The sequence below is a fragment of the Eublepharis macularius genome, chromosome 15 (assembly GCF_028583425.1).
Source record: "Eublepharis macularius isolate TG4126 chromosome 15, MPM_Emac_v1.0, whole genome shotgun sequence".
Classification (NCBI taxonomy): Eukaryota; Metazoa; Chordata; class Lepidosauria; order Squamata; family Eublepharidae; genus Eublepharis; species Eublepharis macularius.
In genome coordinates, this window is record NC_072804.1 from 32,159,359 (window position 1) to 32,177,890 (window position 18,532).

Below are 18,532 nucleotides of genomic sequence, written 5' to 3' on the forward strand. Positions count from 1 at the left end.
CCATCATTCTTACGGTGTGGGCCATGGTACTATGAGCTGAACATGCTCAAGGAGGCTGCCCACTCTGAAATATTTACAGTTCTGGCCTTTCTTCCTTTCAGGGTGTTCCTGAGGAACATAACTCTGCGGTACCTTTGTGTTGGGTATGACTGGTTGTCCAAGTATTTCTGATGTACAAGTGTAGCAAAACTCTCCTCCTTTAAAGGAGCCTGTCCTTTGCATTGTTGACCTTCCATTTGGGTCCAGGACAGCGCTCATTTTGCAAGTAAACTTATTCGGATGAGCAAGTGTGGCTCCAGTTTTAATCCTGAGGAAAAGTCTGCATCAGCTATCAGAAATCTGTGAAATATGCGTTACCCTAGCCTTCAGATATTTGATTGTTTAGGAAGGTTTGGAAGCCAGTTGGGGAGCCTTTGTATTGGACATCTTGTTGGCCACAGAAATCCAGTTTTGATTTTTAACCCAGTGCCTTGTAGTGAAATTAGAATGTGTTTCTAATGCTGTAAAGTCCTTAGCTTGATTTGGGTGTCTTGTCTGTCTGCAGCTGTAACATTGGTGTTAAAGTTAATTATATATGCTTGCACAAGAGCTTAGCAGATGTGAAGTAGGATAATTATGTGCAGCAATAATGAGCGGCCACATGCAGTTGAGTAAAGTGGGCAATGTTAGGTGTGTTTCTCATGAATACAGTGCCTTTAGACATTTTCTTGAGCCTCTTAAATTTGTGTGCGTTAAATTAAGCCAGTTGTACTTAAATACCATCTTGCTGAAGGTGACTTTTCTGTATGTTTCTTACGCAGTGAATAAGGGTAAGCTGCAAATATTGCCTGAACACATTCTAAAAGCTGATTGAAAAAAAGTGAGACCTTATCAGTAAATGGCATGAAATGACCATGAGTGAATAAATTTAACAGCCCATCTGATTCAGAAGCAAGTACTGTGGTGAGTGCCAAGGACCAAACTGGGAACACACTGTGATATGCAAATTAAGCACAGCTATCCTTATTTTCAGCTGCTGCATTTTGTACTGCCAGGTGGATGCCAGGTTAGGAACATCGTATAATCCTACTCTGACTGTTTAACAGAAAACTACAAGTTGTGTGAGAATTTTAAAACATCAGTGTTCTTCCTGGTTTGTGGGTCCTTTGGCATGTGCTTTATCATACCTTCTTCACAATGTGATACTTCCTCCTGTTTTTGTAAGATTCAAATTGAATATTACAGAAGTCGTGATAAGAGAGTCTAGAGGGAAGGACACAGCTGGTATTCAGACTTGCAACAAGTGCTCCAAGGCCTCTGAATACACGTTCTAAATTGACACCTGATGCTGCCTGTTTAACTCAACCTCGGTGTGTTTACAGCTGCTGAATACCCTATTTCACAACTGCTAAGCGCATAATCAAATAACTATTTGCTGTTCTCTGTAAACAGACTTCCACGTTGCTAGTCGAACTTTGGTCTGTTTCTGTGGCTTGAAAATGTTTTAGACAAGATGAGTGCAGCAGTCTTCTCATTCTATTTGTCATCCAGCACAAGCAATCAGAGAACAAGATAAAAACAAGATTCTGCAAGCAGGCAGATCACAAGACTGATCCCAACCTATGGCCAAATGAGGTGACTGCCTGGCACAGTTCAATAGGTAGCTGCTGCGTTGGAAGCAGCCCAGAAGTCCAGGCCATCGTGTTGCTTGTAGCATAGGCAGCTGTCAATGCGAACAGAAATTGCATGCAGCATTATAAGGAGTCTGAGATGAATGTATACACCGTTGTGCAAGTCAGGGCTTATATCACAGAGAAGTAGGAGTGTGTGTGTGTGTGTGTGTGTGTGGGGGATATAGAATGACTTGGAGTCACAATTCAAACACTTGGACGAGACAGAGTTCTCCCTTCCAGTCAGAAACATGCCTGACCTGTAAATGCAATTAAGTGTGATTCTGCTCCCCTTGAAAGCCTAGGTGCACAGCTTAAGAGTATTCTTAGATTTGCTGCTGCTTCCGGGTGGCCAGGCAGCCACTGGAGCAGGGATGCCTTTAACCAATTTTGGTTGGTTTTCTAGCTGGGCCCTTTCCTAGACAGAAGAGATCTGGCCGTGATTACCCCGATCCTTTTGGAATCCAGACTCAGGTTTCTATAATGTGTTTTACTGCTTTTTTAAAAAAATAATGTGCAGAAATTGCCATTGAACTCTATCTATGCAATTGTAAGCCACTGGGAGCATATTACTCTTAAATTGTTTGGTCTATATTTCTTGCCTTTTTGTTTCTGTACACAGTTCCAATATTTGGTTATAACCTTTGCAGCCAGATCCTATGCATACTTGCTCAAAAATAAGTCTCACTATTCGGTGGTGATTACTGCTCAGTAAGTGTGTGAATGGAATGGTAGCCTTTAGGGACCCTAAATGATCTGGGATTGTAGTATCTTCAGGAAATCCTTTTCTGTGCGCTCTCTGTATTGAGAAGAACGGCCATGAGAGAGAACGTCTTCTTTATAGCGGTGCAGTAGCTCTGCTCCCATAAGAAGTCCCACTTTTGTCCATTTTTGGTGATACTTCAACACCTGCTGCGAGTCCTTTTTTAAGGAAGGGTTTCTCTAGGCAGGCTGCTCTACTAGTCACAGGTGGCTTTTTGTATTCTTAGATTGGTTTTATCTTCTTTATGGCCTACCCTGCCCATTGAGACTCGAGCAGGATTACACCATTCAAAACTGTGCAGTTTAATAGCATGAGACGTAATAAACAATGCAATGGGAATAGGATTATGAATTAGAAACAGTGCAGAAAAAGTATCAGACATGGTTTGTCAAGCAATACAAATGTTTATAATGCTAAAAGGGGGGAATTGGGGGCTGCTTTATGGTTGGCTGCCTGTCACCATGTGTAGTCAGGAAGGCACTAGACACCTGTCCCTGTGAATGAGGCCTGCTTTCCAGACTGGTCTGAATACGCAGACTCCTTCTGCTGCCTCTCCTGTTCTAGAAGGAGCTGCTAATTTAAACTTTACACTTGGCTTGAGGGGATTACAGCAACACAAATACTGTGGGATCATTTCACAAAGCAAGGAAGCGCCGAGGTAACCTTTCAAGGAGTTCTGAGGCCTGGATGTAGTGAAATCAGAGAGTGCTTTTATTGAGGGGAATAATAATACACTCAAGTAGTCACGATAACATCAGCTATGAAAAAATAATCGCAAATATTAGAATATCATGTTGAGACGTGCTTATTCCAAACACCTACACACACTGCAACATGTACCATTCAAGGAGATACAGGGACTATGCGGTGGAGTGATTGAGGAAACTGATTGATTGTTACTTCTTAGTACAGGTCTTCCTGAGCAGAGATTCTTCAGAGGAAAGTCCCAAGCATCTGGACAGCCTATAATCCAAAAAAGTGAACCTCCATGTCTGCCCAAACCAGGAAGGTTTGGAACCAACCAGAGGGTTGCTGAGACCCACTGCAAAATTCAGGCAAAAATCTAAGGGCAGGAAGTTATGAGAAATGTGCCATGCAAAGCAGGGCTAGGTCCATCGAGAGAGATGAACTTGGGGCAGGGAAGAACACAGTAGGATTTGAGCACTAGGCATAGTTTTGGGGGAAATTCTAGCTTTAGTTACACGGCTTAAAGTTGAATAAGGTACAAAAGGTTCTTCCCACCAGCTTAGGAAAGGGGAGAACCATCCAACAAAGCAAGCTCTCTTATAGATGAGAAATGTGATGGGAAGTCTTCCAGGTAAGGAAAAGAAGTCTTGAGGTGAGCAGAAGGTGTTTTAGAAGTGGTCTTGTTTAGCTTATTGGAATGTGGGGTGCCAAATTACGTATCAAGTCTTGAAGGAAAAGCCTTTCAGCCGAAGATGCTGGAGTTCTTTGTTAGGAGTGTTAACGCAACAGGGGAATACCAGTATCTTGATTAATCACTGAGCTGTTCTGATTAATGGCTTGAAAACCCCGATACCAAGAGAGTCTGGATTTCTGAGGCTGTTGTCATATTTTTCCAGTAAGTTATGGTGCAATCGTACATCTGGCTCTGGCCTTCTCTCTGCTGACTCCCAGCCTTTGTCTTGGAAATGGCGTAAAACTGTAGGGTGTTTTTTTGAGACCTGCCTGAGTGGTAGAGGTGAGCTAGTCTCAGTACCAAGATGAAGGGGGAAGAGAGGCCAGCTGATGTGAAAGCTTGCTGGTGACAGTTCTCTGTGCTTTTTCTCGTACTGTTTTCTGTTTTTTTTGAATTGTAACTTACAGTCAACTCAAAGCTCATAGGCTGTTTTATCAACAACACTATTGACTCTTGTTTTTAAGTCCTTTTTATACTCTGGTTTGTTCTTGTTGATTTTGATCTGATTGTTTATGTTTTTATTAGTTGTTACTGGTCGTTGTTCTTTTACTGTTTTAACTGTGAACTGCCTGGAGAAGGTCTGGAGAAGCAGTGTATACTAAATAAATAAATAAATAAATAAACCTTCATAAGAGTTGGATCCCACAGTGTTTCTGCTGACAGAAGAAGTTCCCTCGATAGAAATGCTCTGTGGGATCCAATCTAAGGAGGAGTTAAAAAAATACAGCTTTCCATTTATTACCTCAAGTGCTGAGATCGGTATCACTCTGGATGTTCCTTTGCTGTATGAATTACAGAGGCTCTCTGTTGACAAAGAAGAAAAGAGAAAATATATGGCAAGTGAAAATATAATGACTTGAGACTTGTACAGCCTTTGTACTATTCATGACTCTCAGAACCCTTTTGGAATGAAGAATAGAACAGGCAAAACAAAATAGGCTTTGTAAGCTGGAGATGAATTTTAGAAGCACTCCTGGCAGTTTGGATCAAACGTCAGTGGCTCTTTTAAGTCTAGGTTTGGGTCCTTAGTTACCTAATCCTATGCATGTTTACTCTGACATAAATACCATTTTGTTCAGCATGGCTTACTCCCAGGTAAGTTTGCATAGGATTGCAGATGTAGACATTCTGTTCTGAAGAACATTTTTATTTCTTCTGGCAGAGTTGGGAAACGCTTAGCTTGCCTGATAACACTGGGATCCTTTCAGAGCAAAATGGCTGGCAAATGAAGTTCATCTGGGCTGTCTGAGCTCCTGTTTCTCTTTTGGGTACTGGCTGGTGCTGGGCCGAGTAAATAAGCAAGACGAGTCATTTAGTTCTACCGGTTAAGCAGATAGACTGAATTTATTGAGCGTACTCAGTTGGCTGCTCCTTCTGCACTGGAGACTTTCAAAACAGTGTTTCCAAAATGCACTCTTTTCCAGAGGCCACTGAATTGCTTCAGTCCCCCCCCCCCCGCATGTTGCCTGGAATGTTTCCTGACACCCCCCCCCCCACAAAAGGGCTTGTTTCTGAGGTGACTGTTTTGATTAATGTAGCTGGCCATCAGTAAACACCAAGGTTTGCCTTTTAGGTTTGCATAAGTGATTCCTATGTTCCTCAGAAGGCCTGAGACTTTGTGTAAATGTTGTAATAGGTCTACATTTCCCAGGCACCTTCCAAACTTCAAGATTGGAGTGGGGAAAAGGAAGACCAGCCATCGCCAAGCAGGCTGAGCCATGGGAGAAATAACATAAGCTCCCCCTGCCCCCAAGGGAGAAGGCATTCTTCTCCCAGGAGCCGAGTGGCAGAGAGGTCACTGCCAGCAGGAAAGGTTCTCTTGCTCAAGGAGGGTGGGTTGGACACAGGAAGGGCCAGGTATGGTAGGGGCCAGTCAGGCAGTCACATTAGAAGGCTTTGTTGTTTTCTTGCCAGTTCCTTTATGCATTAGCCTTACGCTGATTGTTGAAAATGTATCAACTGTTAAAGCTGTTGCACAAAAGTGTTTTTTTAACCTGTTTGATTATTACAAACATTGTTCAGTAAAGGAGTTTGTTTTACTTCGCCTGGATTCTCATGCCTCAAGCTCGACTGGTTGCTGGTAGAGGGGCTCTGTTTGGAAGGGTAAAAGAAGAATGGGGTACTCTGGATCCTCCCAGTTCGTACTCCCAGACCAGAGTGGTAATAGTCAGTAAGGCCCTTGCTTACTCCAGGTGTGTTGGGCTGGGTGGGCTAGAAGGCTTCTGGGAGAGGATATGCTATTAGACAAGTCCTCAATGACCCCTTCCTACCCATGACAGGGGAACTTGCAGCTCATTGTTTTGTGGGGTCCATGCTTCAAGGCAGACTGGTTTTATTCCTCAGAAAATGGTTCTAGAGAGCACCTTCTCTGATCCCAAGTAACAGTTTTGTCAAGGAGTCCCTAGGTGAAGTAAGGCACCAAGCTTGAGGCATAACAATAAACTGTCTATTTCTCTCCATGTATGTTGAGGCTGGTAAATGAAGGTAGTCCCAGTGTGCGTGCAAGGGAAAATGGGCTCTTGCTTGCTCCATCTTTCTGTATGGTGAACTGTCTATCTTGTTGTATTTACAGAATTCTGAGTCCACCTACAAAGGCCATGGAGAAGAGGCTGGAAGACAATTTCAGTATCAGCTCTCTGCACATTTTGGGACAGTTCCTTGGAAAAGCTGCCAAGTTGTTGGGCCAGATTCACCTTCTCTACATATGTGCCTGCTTCAGTGTTTTCTGTTCCTATACAGGTGATAGTTCATAACTCTTTTTAGTGATGCTGTTCAAATACTTGATTCAGGTCTTCAAACTTTGAACCACCCAAAGGTTACAATCCAAAGAGCACTTTCCTGGTACTATGCTCCATTTAATCGGACAGAACTATTCCTTTAGATTCCTCTTTAAAACTCTCAAAACTCTCAAAAAGGGTGAATGAGTTTCCATCAAGATTAGCACCATGGTCATCTTGGATGTTGCAATCACTTCAGATGTATCTGCCCAGAATAGTGGTTGCAAACATGCAAAACATTTTTAGTTGATGGCATCTTTTATAATAATAATAATATGTTTATTGCTTTTCCGGCCGAAGCCATAAGCCATACAAACACCAACAAAATATGAACTGTACACTTGAACATACCCAATTCACATGGCATCTTTTATAAAGATAATTTTTTTTAAGCTGACTCCAAATTAGAAATAAACATATCTAAAGACTAGAGATGGGCACGAACCGAACTACGAACCAAAGTTTGTGATGAACCAGGCCAGTTTGTGGTTCGTGAACCAGTGGTCCGTCAGAGCCCATTTCTGACAAAACGCCATGAACTTTAGGCTGGTTTGTTTGGTTCGTTTTTTGGTTCATCATTGCAGACAGCTTGGCACCGATCAATCAGTTTCCTAGGCAACAGGGGATGGACTTCCTGCAGACCTGGAAATGGCCTTCTGCTGGCCTGGAAGTGACCTTCTGCTGACCCAGAAGTGACAATTTGCTGACCTGGATGTGACGTTTTCAGGAACCAAACGAACCGGTTCGTGAACTGGGGCAAGTTCGTGAAAGTTTGTGGTTCATGAAATGAGACGAACCACGAACTGCATGGTTCGTTTTTTTCCTGGTTTGTGCCCATCTCTACTACAGACAAAGGGCCAGCGTGGTATAGTGGTCAGAGTGTCAGACTAGGATATGTGAGATTCAGGTTTCAGTGCCACTCTGTCATGGAAGCTTGACGTTGAGTCAGTCACACACACTCAGCCTAACCTATCTCACAAGATTGTTGTGAGAATAGAATGGAGAAAGTGAGAACATTGTGAAGTACTTTTGTTTTCCAATGAGGAGAAAAGTGGGGTATAAATCATACTGGTTATACTGTAGATCTGATGCAAATTGAAGTGACATTTGCAATCTGATTTTGTCAGTCTGGTGGCAGATTAGCATTTTTGCCTTTTTATGTTCAGGCAAAAGATTATTTAGAATTTTTTTGCATATTTTTTATTTTATTTAACACAAAATAACATTTTATCAGAACAAAAGATCAGAAACAGAATATGCCGTCGTCTTGGCTGCCATTCCTGTCATTTTTTGGATATTTTTCAGCCCATGTACATTTTCCATGCTAAGAATGCAGACTAATCAAAGGTAAAGGATGCTGTGTTGCCCAATGTTTGTCCTTGTGAAAGTGTCCACTTTTGACTGTCTTTGGGCCTAGGTCTTTCAGACTACAGCTTTTCCACTTTTTGAAAAAGCAAAACTCTGAATGAGTGCTTCTGTTTCTCATATCTCTTTTGGGTATACATATTCAAATACAACAATATAAGGATGTTTCCAAATATGAAGATTGCATGTTTGTATTATTTGCTATTTCACCCTTAGTGATATTGATCTTTCCCTGCTACTGCTTGCATTCCCTTGGAAAGGAAAAGTGGTGAAGTCACATGTCTGTGCTGTTTATCTTTGATATAGTCTGTGTGAATTTTGAACTTTGGGTATGCACAGCACAGTGTAGAAAGTAGCATTAGAAACCTCATTTCATCAAATAGTTCTTCTTTCAGTATGTTTGGTTTGCCAGTTTTCAACAGTCATTCAGTTTTTCTGGTGGAAATGAAAAATGGAAGTTTTTCTGATGCCTAAATAAAGCAAAGTATTTGGTAAACAGAATTTAAAAAGTACCTCCTGTTAATTTTTATCTCTCAATAGCAACAAATACCTGAACTGAAATGTTTGGCTTGGGGAAAAAAAGTTGTGTAGTTTAAATGTTACAATCAATCAAATGTCAAGCTTTATATGGGAATTGTTTTTATTAGAATAACATTTAAAGACATACATTGTGTACTTACCTTATACACTGTATTTAAGAAAAAAACCCAAAGCCACTGAAAACAATTGACATGCTAATTTTAGCGCACCCAAACAACTGTGCATGAGACGATGTGGATGTGATTACTAGCTCATCTAATTCAACAGAATTTAACTCTCCTACAGAGATCATGGGGACACCTCATCACTTAAGTTACTTGTTGGTTCCAGATTAGATTGGAGATTACATTATCCCTTCCACTATGTGAGTGGAGAGGCATAAATAATATTAGCTTTGGCTACTCAGGTCAAATTGAAACCAGTCAAGTGAATTCATAGTTTGATTTTTTTTAATTGGATTATTGTACACTTCTGTGGCTTTATTCTCCCTCCCCAGTTTACAAATCAATGAAATGTACATATATAAATTTCACAATTCCTAGGGATAATCACCTGAAAAACATTAATTCAAAGTTTGAAACTTCCATGCTTCCCTGATAATGTGTTAGGTATCGAATCCATTGTTCATTCATTGTTACTTATTTTATTTAACAAAGAATCTTTTAAAACAGAAAAATTTCCACAGAAAAATAGATCAATGGAAATTTTTACAGAAAAATTACTGCTCCATGTCTCTAATCCCCCCCCCCCAAGTTTTCTCAGTTAATACCCAACTCCTTCCCTCTGCTGGCTACTGTAAAATGTACTTTGTAAAATAAAACTTCCATTTGGCAGACTATTAAGGTTTTTGTAAGGAATAGCCTTCGTAAGGGATAGTTTCCTGGTGACTTATATTAGAACAGCTGCATTTGAACTCAGTAGGGTAGCAGTTAGTGAAGACTCTCCCACCCCAGCTATTACTGTTGTCTTCATAATTGTCCTGTTTGTCTGATGTTTGGCAAGTGGGAAATTTGATTAAGATGATGTGTGGTAAGTGAATCATTAATCCCCATTTTGGCTTGCACGCGTAGACAGTTGATTTAAGACCCTGGATTTATGCTGGGGCGGGGGCAGAGAGTGGGTTGGGTTGTAGAGTACAGTCACTGTGAAAGCAGGGTTAATCTGCTGGCTTGTTTTGCTTTTCTGAGATTAGTTTCCTGATTTGTTCTTCCCAGAGTTGTGTTTCAAAAGCCACTGCCTTGTTTTGTTTTCTCTTTAACCTTAGCTACATTTCAGAAGGGCTCTAAAGACAGGCATGAGACAGAGTAGATGGAATATAGCTATGTTTGTATTTGTGCTAAAAAAATGGGGGGGGGGGGTTAGCTCGCAAGCACACGTTCTTTCTCTCCATCCTGACCCCTCCAATCTACATTGTGGAAGTTGTTGGCATAATCATGTCCTTAAGTTGTTTTATTCCAGTCTTTCCCCAAGGAGTTCAGCGTGGCATACATGCTCTTCTATCTCCATTATATCCTCATAACAATCCTGCAAGGTGGTTTAGGCCAAGAGAGTCACACAGTTGCCCAGCAAGTTGCACAGCAGAGCTGAGATTTGAACTTGGTCTCCTGATCCAGTACTTCAACAATTACACCACACTGTTTTAATGTCATTGTTTTCTATCAAGCAAGCCTTTATAGGCATATATAAAATATAAAATTTTAAATACAGAGACTCCATACAAAATGAGATTAAAATACAGATAGGAGCAGGGCAACAGGGCAGCAAAACCAGTACAGAATATTACTTGTCAGGGCGTATAGCCATGGCACTGTAGAGAAACTTAGCTACTCTTTCAGGTATTTCCCCATCTTAAATATACATTTAAGAATGTATATTTTGCCCAATAAATTTGAGATTGCAGTGTTCCTGTTTTGTATACATTAACTAAATTAGTTCCAAAGATTTCCTGTATGGAGGATTTTGGCAGTATTTAGAACTTGTAAAATTGCTCTTTGTTTGAAAGATTCATTCCAAAGTAGACCAGCACAATCTCTCCTTATCTACTACCCCTCCTCCGTTTGAATATTAATGTTCTAAAGAAATTCTTACTTGCCCACAGAAGCTTTCTATTCACTCCTAGTATGTGGACAAGAAGATATTGTCTAGCTCTTACAGTGCTGAAGTTTTAAAAGCTTGCATTGTTTTGGAACAACAATGAAGTAGCAAATGGCTGGTATTAAATAGGCTTTTTTCCTCCTTTTTCTCTCTCAGCTCCACAACTGGCCACCACACAGTTTGAGAGAGAGAGAGGCATGTGACTTGACACTTGGCTGTATTTCCTTTGCGCGTAACCAATATTATTGGGAACTAGAGTTTGCATAAGGCTGTCATGCAATATGAAATCTGGGATGGACAGCTGATTCAGCACTGCTCTGGGAATGCATCATAGACCAGAGGCCCATAACTCATGTCCAATTTGGAGTTGCTGGCATTTAATAGAATACACACAGCAATGCCTTGGACGGGGTAGATTGCAGCAGTGTGAGTTTTTGAGAAGTGTATGAATCAGAAAATTTTCTAGTGCTCAAAACAGAGCATGATGTGATTTTACATATTTACTTATAAGCAATGATTAAAAGCAATGATTTCAAAATACCCCATGTTAATTTTATATCTCAATAGTAATAAATACTTGCACTGACATGTTTAAGAAAAAAAATCAGTGTTTAAATGCTCATACTAATTCAGAAGTTTATGCAGAAATTTGTTTTTATTGGAATAATACTTGTAAACATTCAAATACAGTCCAGCATGTAGTTCTCTTAAATTGTATAAATTTAAGGAACAAGCCAAAGGCACTGAAAACTGCTAACACACTAACCATGTAATCCAAAGCAGAGTTAACATAATACCCTTAAGTCCATTGATTGAAAAGGACTTAGAAGGATATAATTCCGCTTAGGATTGCCCTGGAATCTTAGCACATGCAAAGAACTATGCTTGATATGCTTTGGATATCATTGTCCGCTCATGTATTTTATCAGAATGTAACTGTGTTCTTTGGAGGAAACGGGTACTTCAGTTTCAGTGTTGTTCTCTGTAGCATCACTCTGAAGCATTAGTTATTTCCATATCATAATGGTGATAATAATATCACTTCCACCATGTGTGAGGAGACAACATAAGTAAGAATTTTAGATCTGGTTTTGATTTGACCTGTACCAGCCAATCAGGTGCATTCATGTTTTTTTTTAAAAAAATGGATCATTGTCTTTGTGGTTGTATCTCCCACCCACCCTGTTTACAAATCAATAAAACATTCATGTAAGGTCTTTCACAATCTCTAGGAATAATCACCTGAAAAACATTAATTCTAAGTTTGAAACTACCAAGCTTGCTTAAAATGGTATTGGCAATGGCACCCATTCATTGTTGTGAACTTTATAAGACTTTAGAAAGGGAAAAAAATTTTGGCAGAAAAAAAGCCTTTGAAAAAAATTCACCCTACATTGTTAAGAAAGGGTTACATAAATATTTAAGTGTTTAAAGTGCTTTTTGCATGTTAGTCATTCAGGAAATAACCCTGTAAAATAGGCCCAGCACTACAATTCACTTATTACAGATGTGGTGGGCTGGGTGATGCTTGAAGTGGGGATGTTTAGGCTTATAGCTTGTGCTTTTAACTGCTAATCTATTTGAGCTTGCAACTGATTGAGAGCACCTTGTTGTATATACCCTGATGTTTTTATTATCTTGAATTGAATGACTGTGTGATAAAAGGCCGTCTGAATGCTCTACTGTTTACCATTGCAAACATACCTTTTATTTAATCTTTCTGTTTTGCTTTGGAAGTTGTTACCCTCAATGTAACGAATATATATCCTGAAAAGATTTTGACGCATACGCTTGGAAATGTGGGACATGGGCTGCAGAATGAACCTGGCCTTCTTTTCAGCTGTCTCCTTACTTCCAAATCTTTCATGTTTTTTCACTGTAATGAATAAGACTGTGTAGTAACTAAATATAAATTTTAAAAAGTGTGTTTTAGTCATGAAGGATGGGGGGTGGGGCGGTTAACCAGTTCTCATGCTCTGCACAGAAATATTTTCATGAAGCTGCCGTATACTGAGGAAGATCCTCAGTCTATCAAGGTCAGTTTTGTCTCTGAATGGCAGTGTGTGGTGCTCCAGGGTTATAGATAGAGTAGAGATCTTTTGCAGCACTTACTACCAGTGGTCATGTGTGGCTTGTATGTTGTTGATCCCTGTATGTAAGAAAACTACAAAACGTGTGGCAGAAATTGTTTCTCTCACAATACGTCCAAGTCCAGCTGCAAACTAGCCTGATCCGGTCATTTTCTTCTTTTGTTTCCTTTCACTAACCCAGTCCCTGACACTTGTTCTAATGCTTATTCATTCTCTTGGTCGAAAATGTTTCTCCTTTTAAACTCACTTTTCCTGTCTGTCCCTCGTCTCTCGCACCTAATCGCCTAAGCTTAACCACACATGATGCACCTTTTGCAAAATCAGTTCTCAGCACTGAAAGCACATCTCCTTTCAGATACAACTTTAAGGACTCTCTTTAGAGCTGCTGCATCTCAAATACTCAGATTACATTGAATTTTTTTCCCCTGTGGGTAGAAAGTGTGCATGAGTTGTGTAACATGGCTCTTAATGGAGACGGCTTACTTCCTGCTCAGTTGTTCCAGAATTAACAAGCTGTCATATGACTACAGTACTTACAGAAATGACTTGAAGGATGCAAGTGCCATTGTTTCTTGGTGCCTGTGTTTGGATAACAAAATAAACAGTTCACTGTAGGGTTGGGAAAGTGCTCAGCTGATGTTATTTGACTAGTGAATGGTCTGCTTTTTTTGACTGTATTCTTCAGCTTTCTCAGGAAATCCAGAAAGGAAATGCCCTGTGCAGACCTTTTAATGGTCTTCCAGGAATCACTAGGGTGCAGGCACTTTTTAATTTGTACCTTGCCCTTCCTTTCAGAAGCTCAGAGCTATAGTACATCTGTGAGGTTAAGATGCAGGACAATGAGGTGATACAGCTCTGGGAAAGTCCAATGAACAGCACTGCTTCATATTATAGATAGTGGATTCTAATTTTTAATGTCCTGTCATATAAAAAGCTCCATGCCATCTTGCATCAACAAAGCTATTCTCTGCATAGGGTGAATAGGTTGGTTCCTACGTAAAAGAATAGACACAGGCAATATTCAGAAACCAGAGGGGAGAGCATTTGAACATTTTGGGAACCGCTAATCACCAGCAAATGAATTTCTAAGGGAAATACCTACTTGAAACTCCTGATTGATTAATTTTGATTTAAGGCACTTAATCATAATTGGAATTCATCAAGAGATTTAACCCAATGTCTTCTTCCCCTCTTGCTATAAAAAACTTGGGTTTCTTTAGTTAGATGAAATCTTAGAACCGTAGTAGGTGAACAGTATTAGTTAGAACCTTAACAGCATGGTGTAGCCATTATATAGAAATGATCCAGAGGAGTCCAGTAGCTCCTTAAAAACTAACATCATAAAGGCATATGCTGGAACAAAATCTTGTTGGTATTCGAGGAGCTACTAGACTCCTGATTATTTTGCTGCAAAAGACTAACACAGCCCACCCACCCCCTCTGGAATTATTACCCATACAAATGGAAAATTAGCTCACGAGAGGGAAGTTCTATCCCCTGTTTTTTACTGTGGGTTTCTATTTTCAGAGAGTCTGCTAACATTCCAAAATGTATCTTCCACCTGCAGTCTGAAGCTGTGCATCCCATTCTACAAGCTCATTCTCCTGAGTATGTGAAGCAGACCCAAGAGCCCTGGTTATGCATTGCATCTCCACCTGAGACCTGTGCCTCCAGGCAGATCTGACAGGGCTCCCCCTCTAGCAGGCAAAAAAGAGACTTGATTTTTGAATTATAAATGTGGCTCTGTCTGAGGAAAAAACGTCAAACTTTGCACTTGCATGGCAGTCTCAGTTTATCTGGGCTGCTGTTACCTGTGCCAAGCCTCCGAGCGTATGAGTGCAAAGCCCCAGGGGTGAATGCTTTTGCCCTGCTACCATCTTAAAGTCAGGCCAAAGCTGCACAGCATCAAGCCCACAGTGCAGCAGGAGCTGCTGGCTGCTCTTCTCAGTCCCAGTTTGCTTATCTGCCCTTAGGCCTATTTCCCTTAGTAAAGCAATACGTAAGACAGAGAGCATCCGAAAGAGGCAGCTGGTGGCTCTTTTCCATTGTGTGTGTGTGTAATATCTGACCCCCTTCTGTTCTCTGCCTGCCGATGGGCGGCCTTTAGTGTCCTCAGCTAGCAGGCCTCTTGAATTGGGAGTGTAACGTATAGCCAGCCCAAGGCTACCAGGTCCTCTTCATAGATGAGCTACATTTTTAATTTTGGTTTCTTGCATCCAAACCAAAATACTTTAGCAGCTGTGTCATGCTAGCATTGACCATTTAATCCCTGCATTCATTGGTATAAAGGCAACACTGCAGGCTGTGGACCAGCAGTACACAAATCCCTGGCTTGAAAGTATGACTCTGATTTTTTTGGTACCCTTGCTGAAACTGGAGCCCGAAGTGCAACAGGCAGATGATACTGCTGTGTTCATCAGATGGGTCACCAAGCCAGTTTCCCAGAACTAATAGTATGTCTTGCTGCTCCAGAGCCATTACATTGCTTTCTGGTATTTACTTGCATCATTTATAGCCCACCTTTGTCACTGAGATTCAAGGCAGATTACAAACCCAAGACCATTTAGACCAACAGGAATGGGACATCTAATAAACAATGCAGTAGAGGTTTGGATTGCAGAAATCTGAAACAGGATGATGTTGCATGTCTCTTCTTTTGTAACTGATTTGCATCTATATGACGTTCAGTCCCTGCACCCTCTCCCCTCACCACCTATATATCTCTGGCCAGTTTCTTCATAACCAACATGTATCTGACAAAGAGAGCTGTGGTTCTCAAAAGCTGATGCCTCAATAAAGTTGGTTAGTCTTAAAGGTGCTACTGGACTCTACTGTTTTGCAACTATAGACTAACACGGCTAACTCCTTTGGATCTATGAGCATGTCTTTTCTGTGGCTGAAGAAGGATCTGAGACATGAACACTTACTTGGTCTTGGTTCACCAGAATAAGCCTCAGCCATAGACCATGAGAATACCAGTTCAGACCTAAGAGTCCGTGGCACTTGGTTCTCTCTGATAAAACTTTGACTCTTCCACCAAAGCCCCTGCTCCTCCTAGAGAAAAACTGCATGTTTGCTCCATAAAGATTGAGTTCTTTTCTCTTGGAGGTTCACCAAAGCCCAATCAACTTCAGGAAAGACTGCAAGATTTTTATTTAGGCTGGAATTTAGTAACTGAGGTTAAGCATATTTTAACTGACTGTGAGCTAGGAAAGGATGCAAATAAGTAAAACGTACATGATGTTTTAAATGTTTGATGGAAGCCACCTGGCAAGGCAAAAAAACAACAAAAACATTATTAAGAATGCTTTACTTTGCCAGATAGTTTTCAAGAATCAGAATCTACCGCCTCCTCATTCTCAAAATTGGCAAGAACATTTTGTCACCTGTTTAATTATGCCATGTTTTTATGATGCCCAGAAAATTTATCCGCTTAAATGACCAATACCAAATTCGGTACAGTTCTAAACTGTGCTTTGCTTCCAATTAAATTTGATGGGTTTTTTAAATACATCTGCTGGAGGACCTGTCTGGGTGCTCTTAAGTTCTGATGAAATAAACCCCTGAAAATTGGCTCTGGGCTCCTTTTCATTTGAAAAGCCTGTTTATTGTCGCCTTTTAGGTGAACCTGGACGGGGGGAGCGTAAGCTGTTAAATCCACACTTCATAAGAGCCATCAAAACACCATTTTAATTTTTTTTCTTAAAAGCTGCCAGTACTTTTTCCATAGCACATTGGAACTATCATGGAAACTTTAGATTTGACTGACATGTCATAATTATAGTGGCACCTGCCTTTTCTCTAAATATTCATAGCCAGTGCTGGAAATACATGTACTGTTCAGTCCCTTCCTAGCAAACCAAAGAGCAGCTGGGCCCCAATGTGGAGTGATGTGGAATGTGCGACTGCAGTGTGGAACATAAACGCCTGTCTCTTGCCTCAAACATGGTCCCACCCTTGGGATTCAGTTCTACAAATGTCCACAAAGATGCCAAGTGCTCAGTGAACCAATGGGATCAGTAGCAGCAAGCATTGTGTGTTACACAGCACTCTTCTGTAGGAAGATTTCCTTCTTAATGCAGAAATATATTTATTTACCTCATTTATGGCCTGCCTTTCTCCCCAGTGGTGACCCAAAGCAGCTTGCGTTCTTCTCCTCTCTTCCATTTTATCCTCACAACAACCTTTTGAGGTAGGTTAGGCTGAGTGTGTATGATTGGCCCACAGTGTCCCAGTAAGCTCCCATGGCAAAATTGGGATTTGAACCTGGCTGTCCCAGATCCTAGTTTGACACTCTCACCACTACATCAGAGTCTTCGAAGCTCTTCACCTAGATTTTCTCAAAAATTCTTAAAGTAATTCTGTAAGGTATTCTCTGTATTATTCTCCCTGTGTTCAAAATCGGGGCTGAATTTGACCAATAGAGCTTTCCTTTAAGGCTACTAGTAAGTTGGCTGGTGGGAACCAGGAATGTCCCAGTTTATACTTTTAGGCTTCATTCAGATGTCACAAACAAATCAGGGTTCTGTGTATGTGTGAGAGAGATGCGAATGAACCTGGTTTATTGTTGGGCTAATGTATTCCTCCCCAAAACCAAAGGGTGAAATCTTCAGTTAAACTCCAGCTTGTTGCAGTGTGTGAATGTGGGCACCGCAATGGAAGGAAGCCTTAAGATGCATGTTTTCAGTTGCCTGAGATTTGTGTCAGGCATAGACTTCAGCCTGTTATCAGAACTGAGCCTTAGGTGCTGTACCTGTTAAGATGGTGCGCTGACTGCAATCAGTAAAAAGAAAGCAAACATCAGAAGGCACATACAGCTTATCTGGAAAACAGATGTTTTAACATCTGTCTCCTTTTCCTACTCTGTGTTTAAAAAACAAAAGTCTTGAGGACGTGATCTTCCTCCCACTCCGAATGGAAACAAGCACATCCTTAGGTTGCGGCCTAATTTGAATGTGTGTGAAACCTATATTGGGGGGGGGGGGGAGATTTGATGAGCTCAGCTAGACATTAGTAATTTTTTCCCTTTCATATTTAGCTGTTAGCCTTAGGTTTGATATACCTCCCTGTATACTGTGTGCTCTCTATATTTTATATTCTAATGTAGCACAATAAAAATCTTTTTTTTTTTTGGGTTAAGAACAAAGCTGTGTCAAAAGGTGTCCTAACCACTCATCCGTTTGCTAACACTCTGCATGGTCAGAGGTTCACCAGTTTCCAAATGGGGGGTGAGGGTTGGAGCCCTAAACATTTGATGGTGGCAGTTATTGAGGGGAAATATGGTTGTGGTAAATTGTGTTAAAATGAAACCTGCTGGCCCAGGCAATTGGGTGATGTGCTTTCCAGGGCTATTTTGCTTTTTAAAAGGTTTCTGCAAATTTCAGAATTAGATTTTTTTTTACAGAATAAATAGTACCAGCTGTAGAACTTAGACAGTAAAACTTTGGTTCTAGAATACCAGGGGGTGCTTTCTCTCTTGTTATTCAACTGATTCCACATTTCTTCTGCTTATTTTTATCCTCGCTCTAAACTTGGCAGTTATAGCTATTCTGTTCTAAGCAAGTTTTTAAAAAAACTGAACAAAAAAAACCCAGGGTAGTTCTAAATTCATTCAGTAAGACTTTCAGTGGGAAAATTTGCGCTGTCTTTCATAAAGCAATTTGTTGTTCTTATTCTAATGTTGCTTTTCTGGAACAGACCGAATGTCAACTAGCTTCCCTTGGAGAATTTGCACACCAGGAAAGCTTGAGACAAATTTCCTTTGTTGTTGCTCGTTCACTTCCAGAAATTAGAGGAAAGCTGATTTGCAGTCCATTTTTCAGTAAGCTGTATAA

General features: G+C 40.7%; 1 protein-coding gene across 2 annotated transcripts in view; it reads left to right on the forward strand.

Annotated features, from left to right (window-relative positions):
• The window catches only part of KIAA0319L (KIAA0319 like), a 72,060-nt gene that overhangs the window by 1,771 nt on the left and 51,757 nt on the right, over positions 1 to 18,532 (forward strand). Inside the window, exon 2 of one of the 2 annotated variants that reach the window (XM_054999254.1) lies at positions 6,405 to 6,571. In XM_054999254.1, the coding sequence (XP_054855229.1) occupies positions 6,430 to 6,571 (142 nt within the window). In that variant the 5' untranslated portion in view covers positions 6,405 to 6,429. Of the gene's footprint in view, positions 1 to 6,404; positions 6,572 to 18,532 lie in introns of those variants that run through there. The other variant, XM_054999255.1, reaches the window with a different exon arrangement.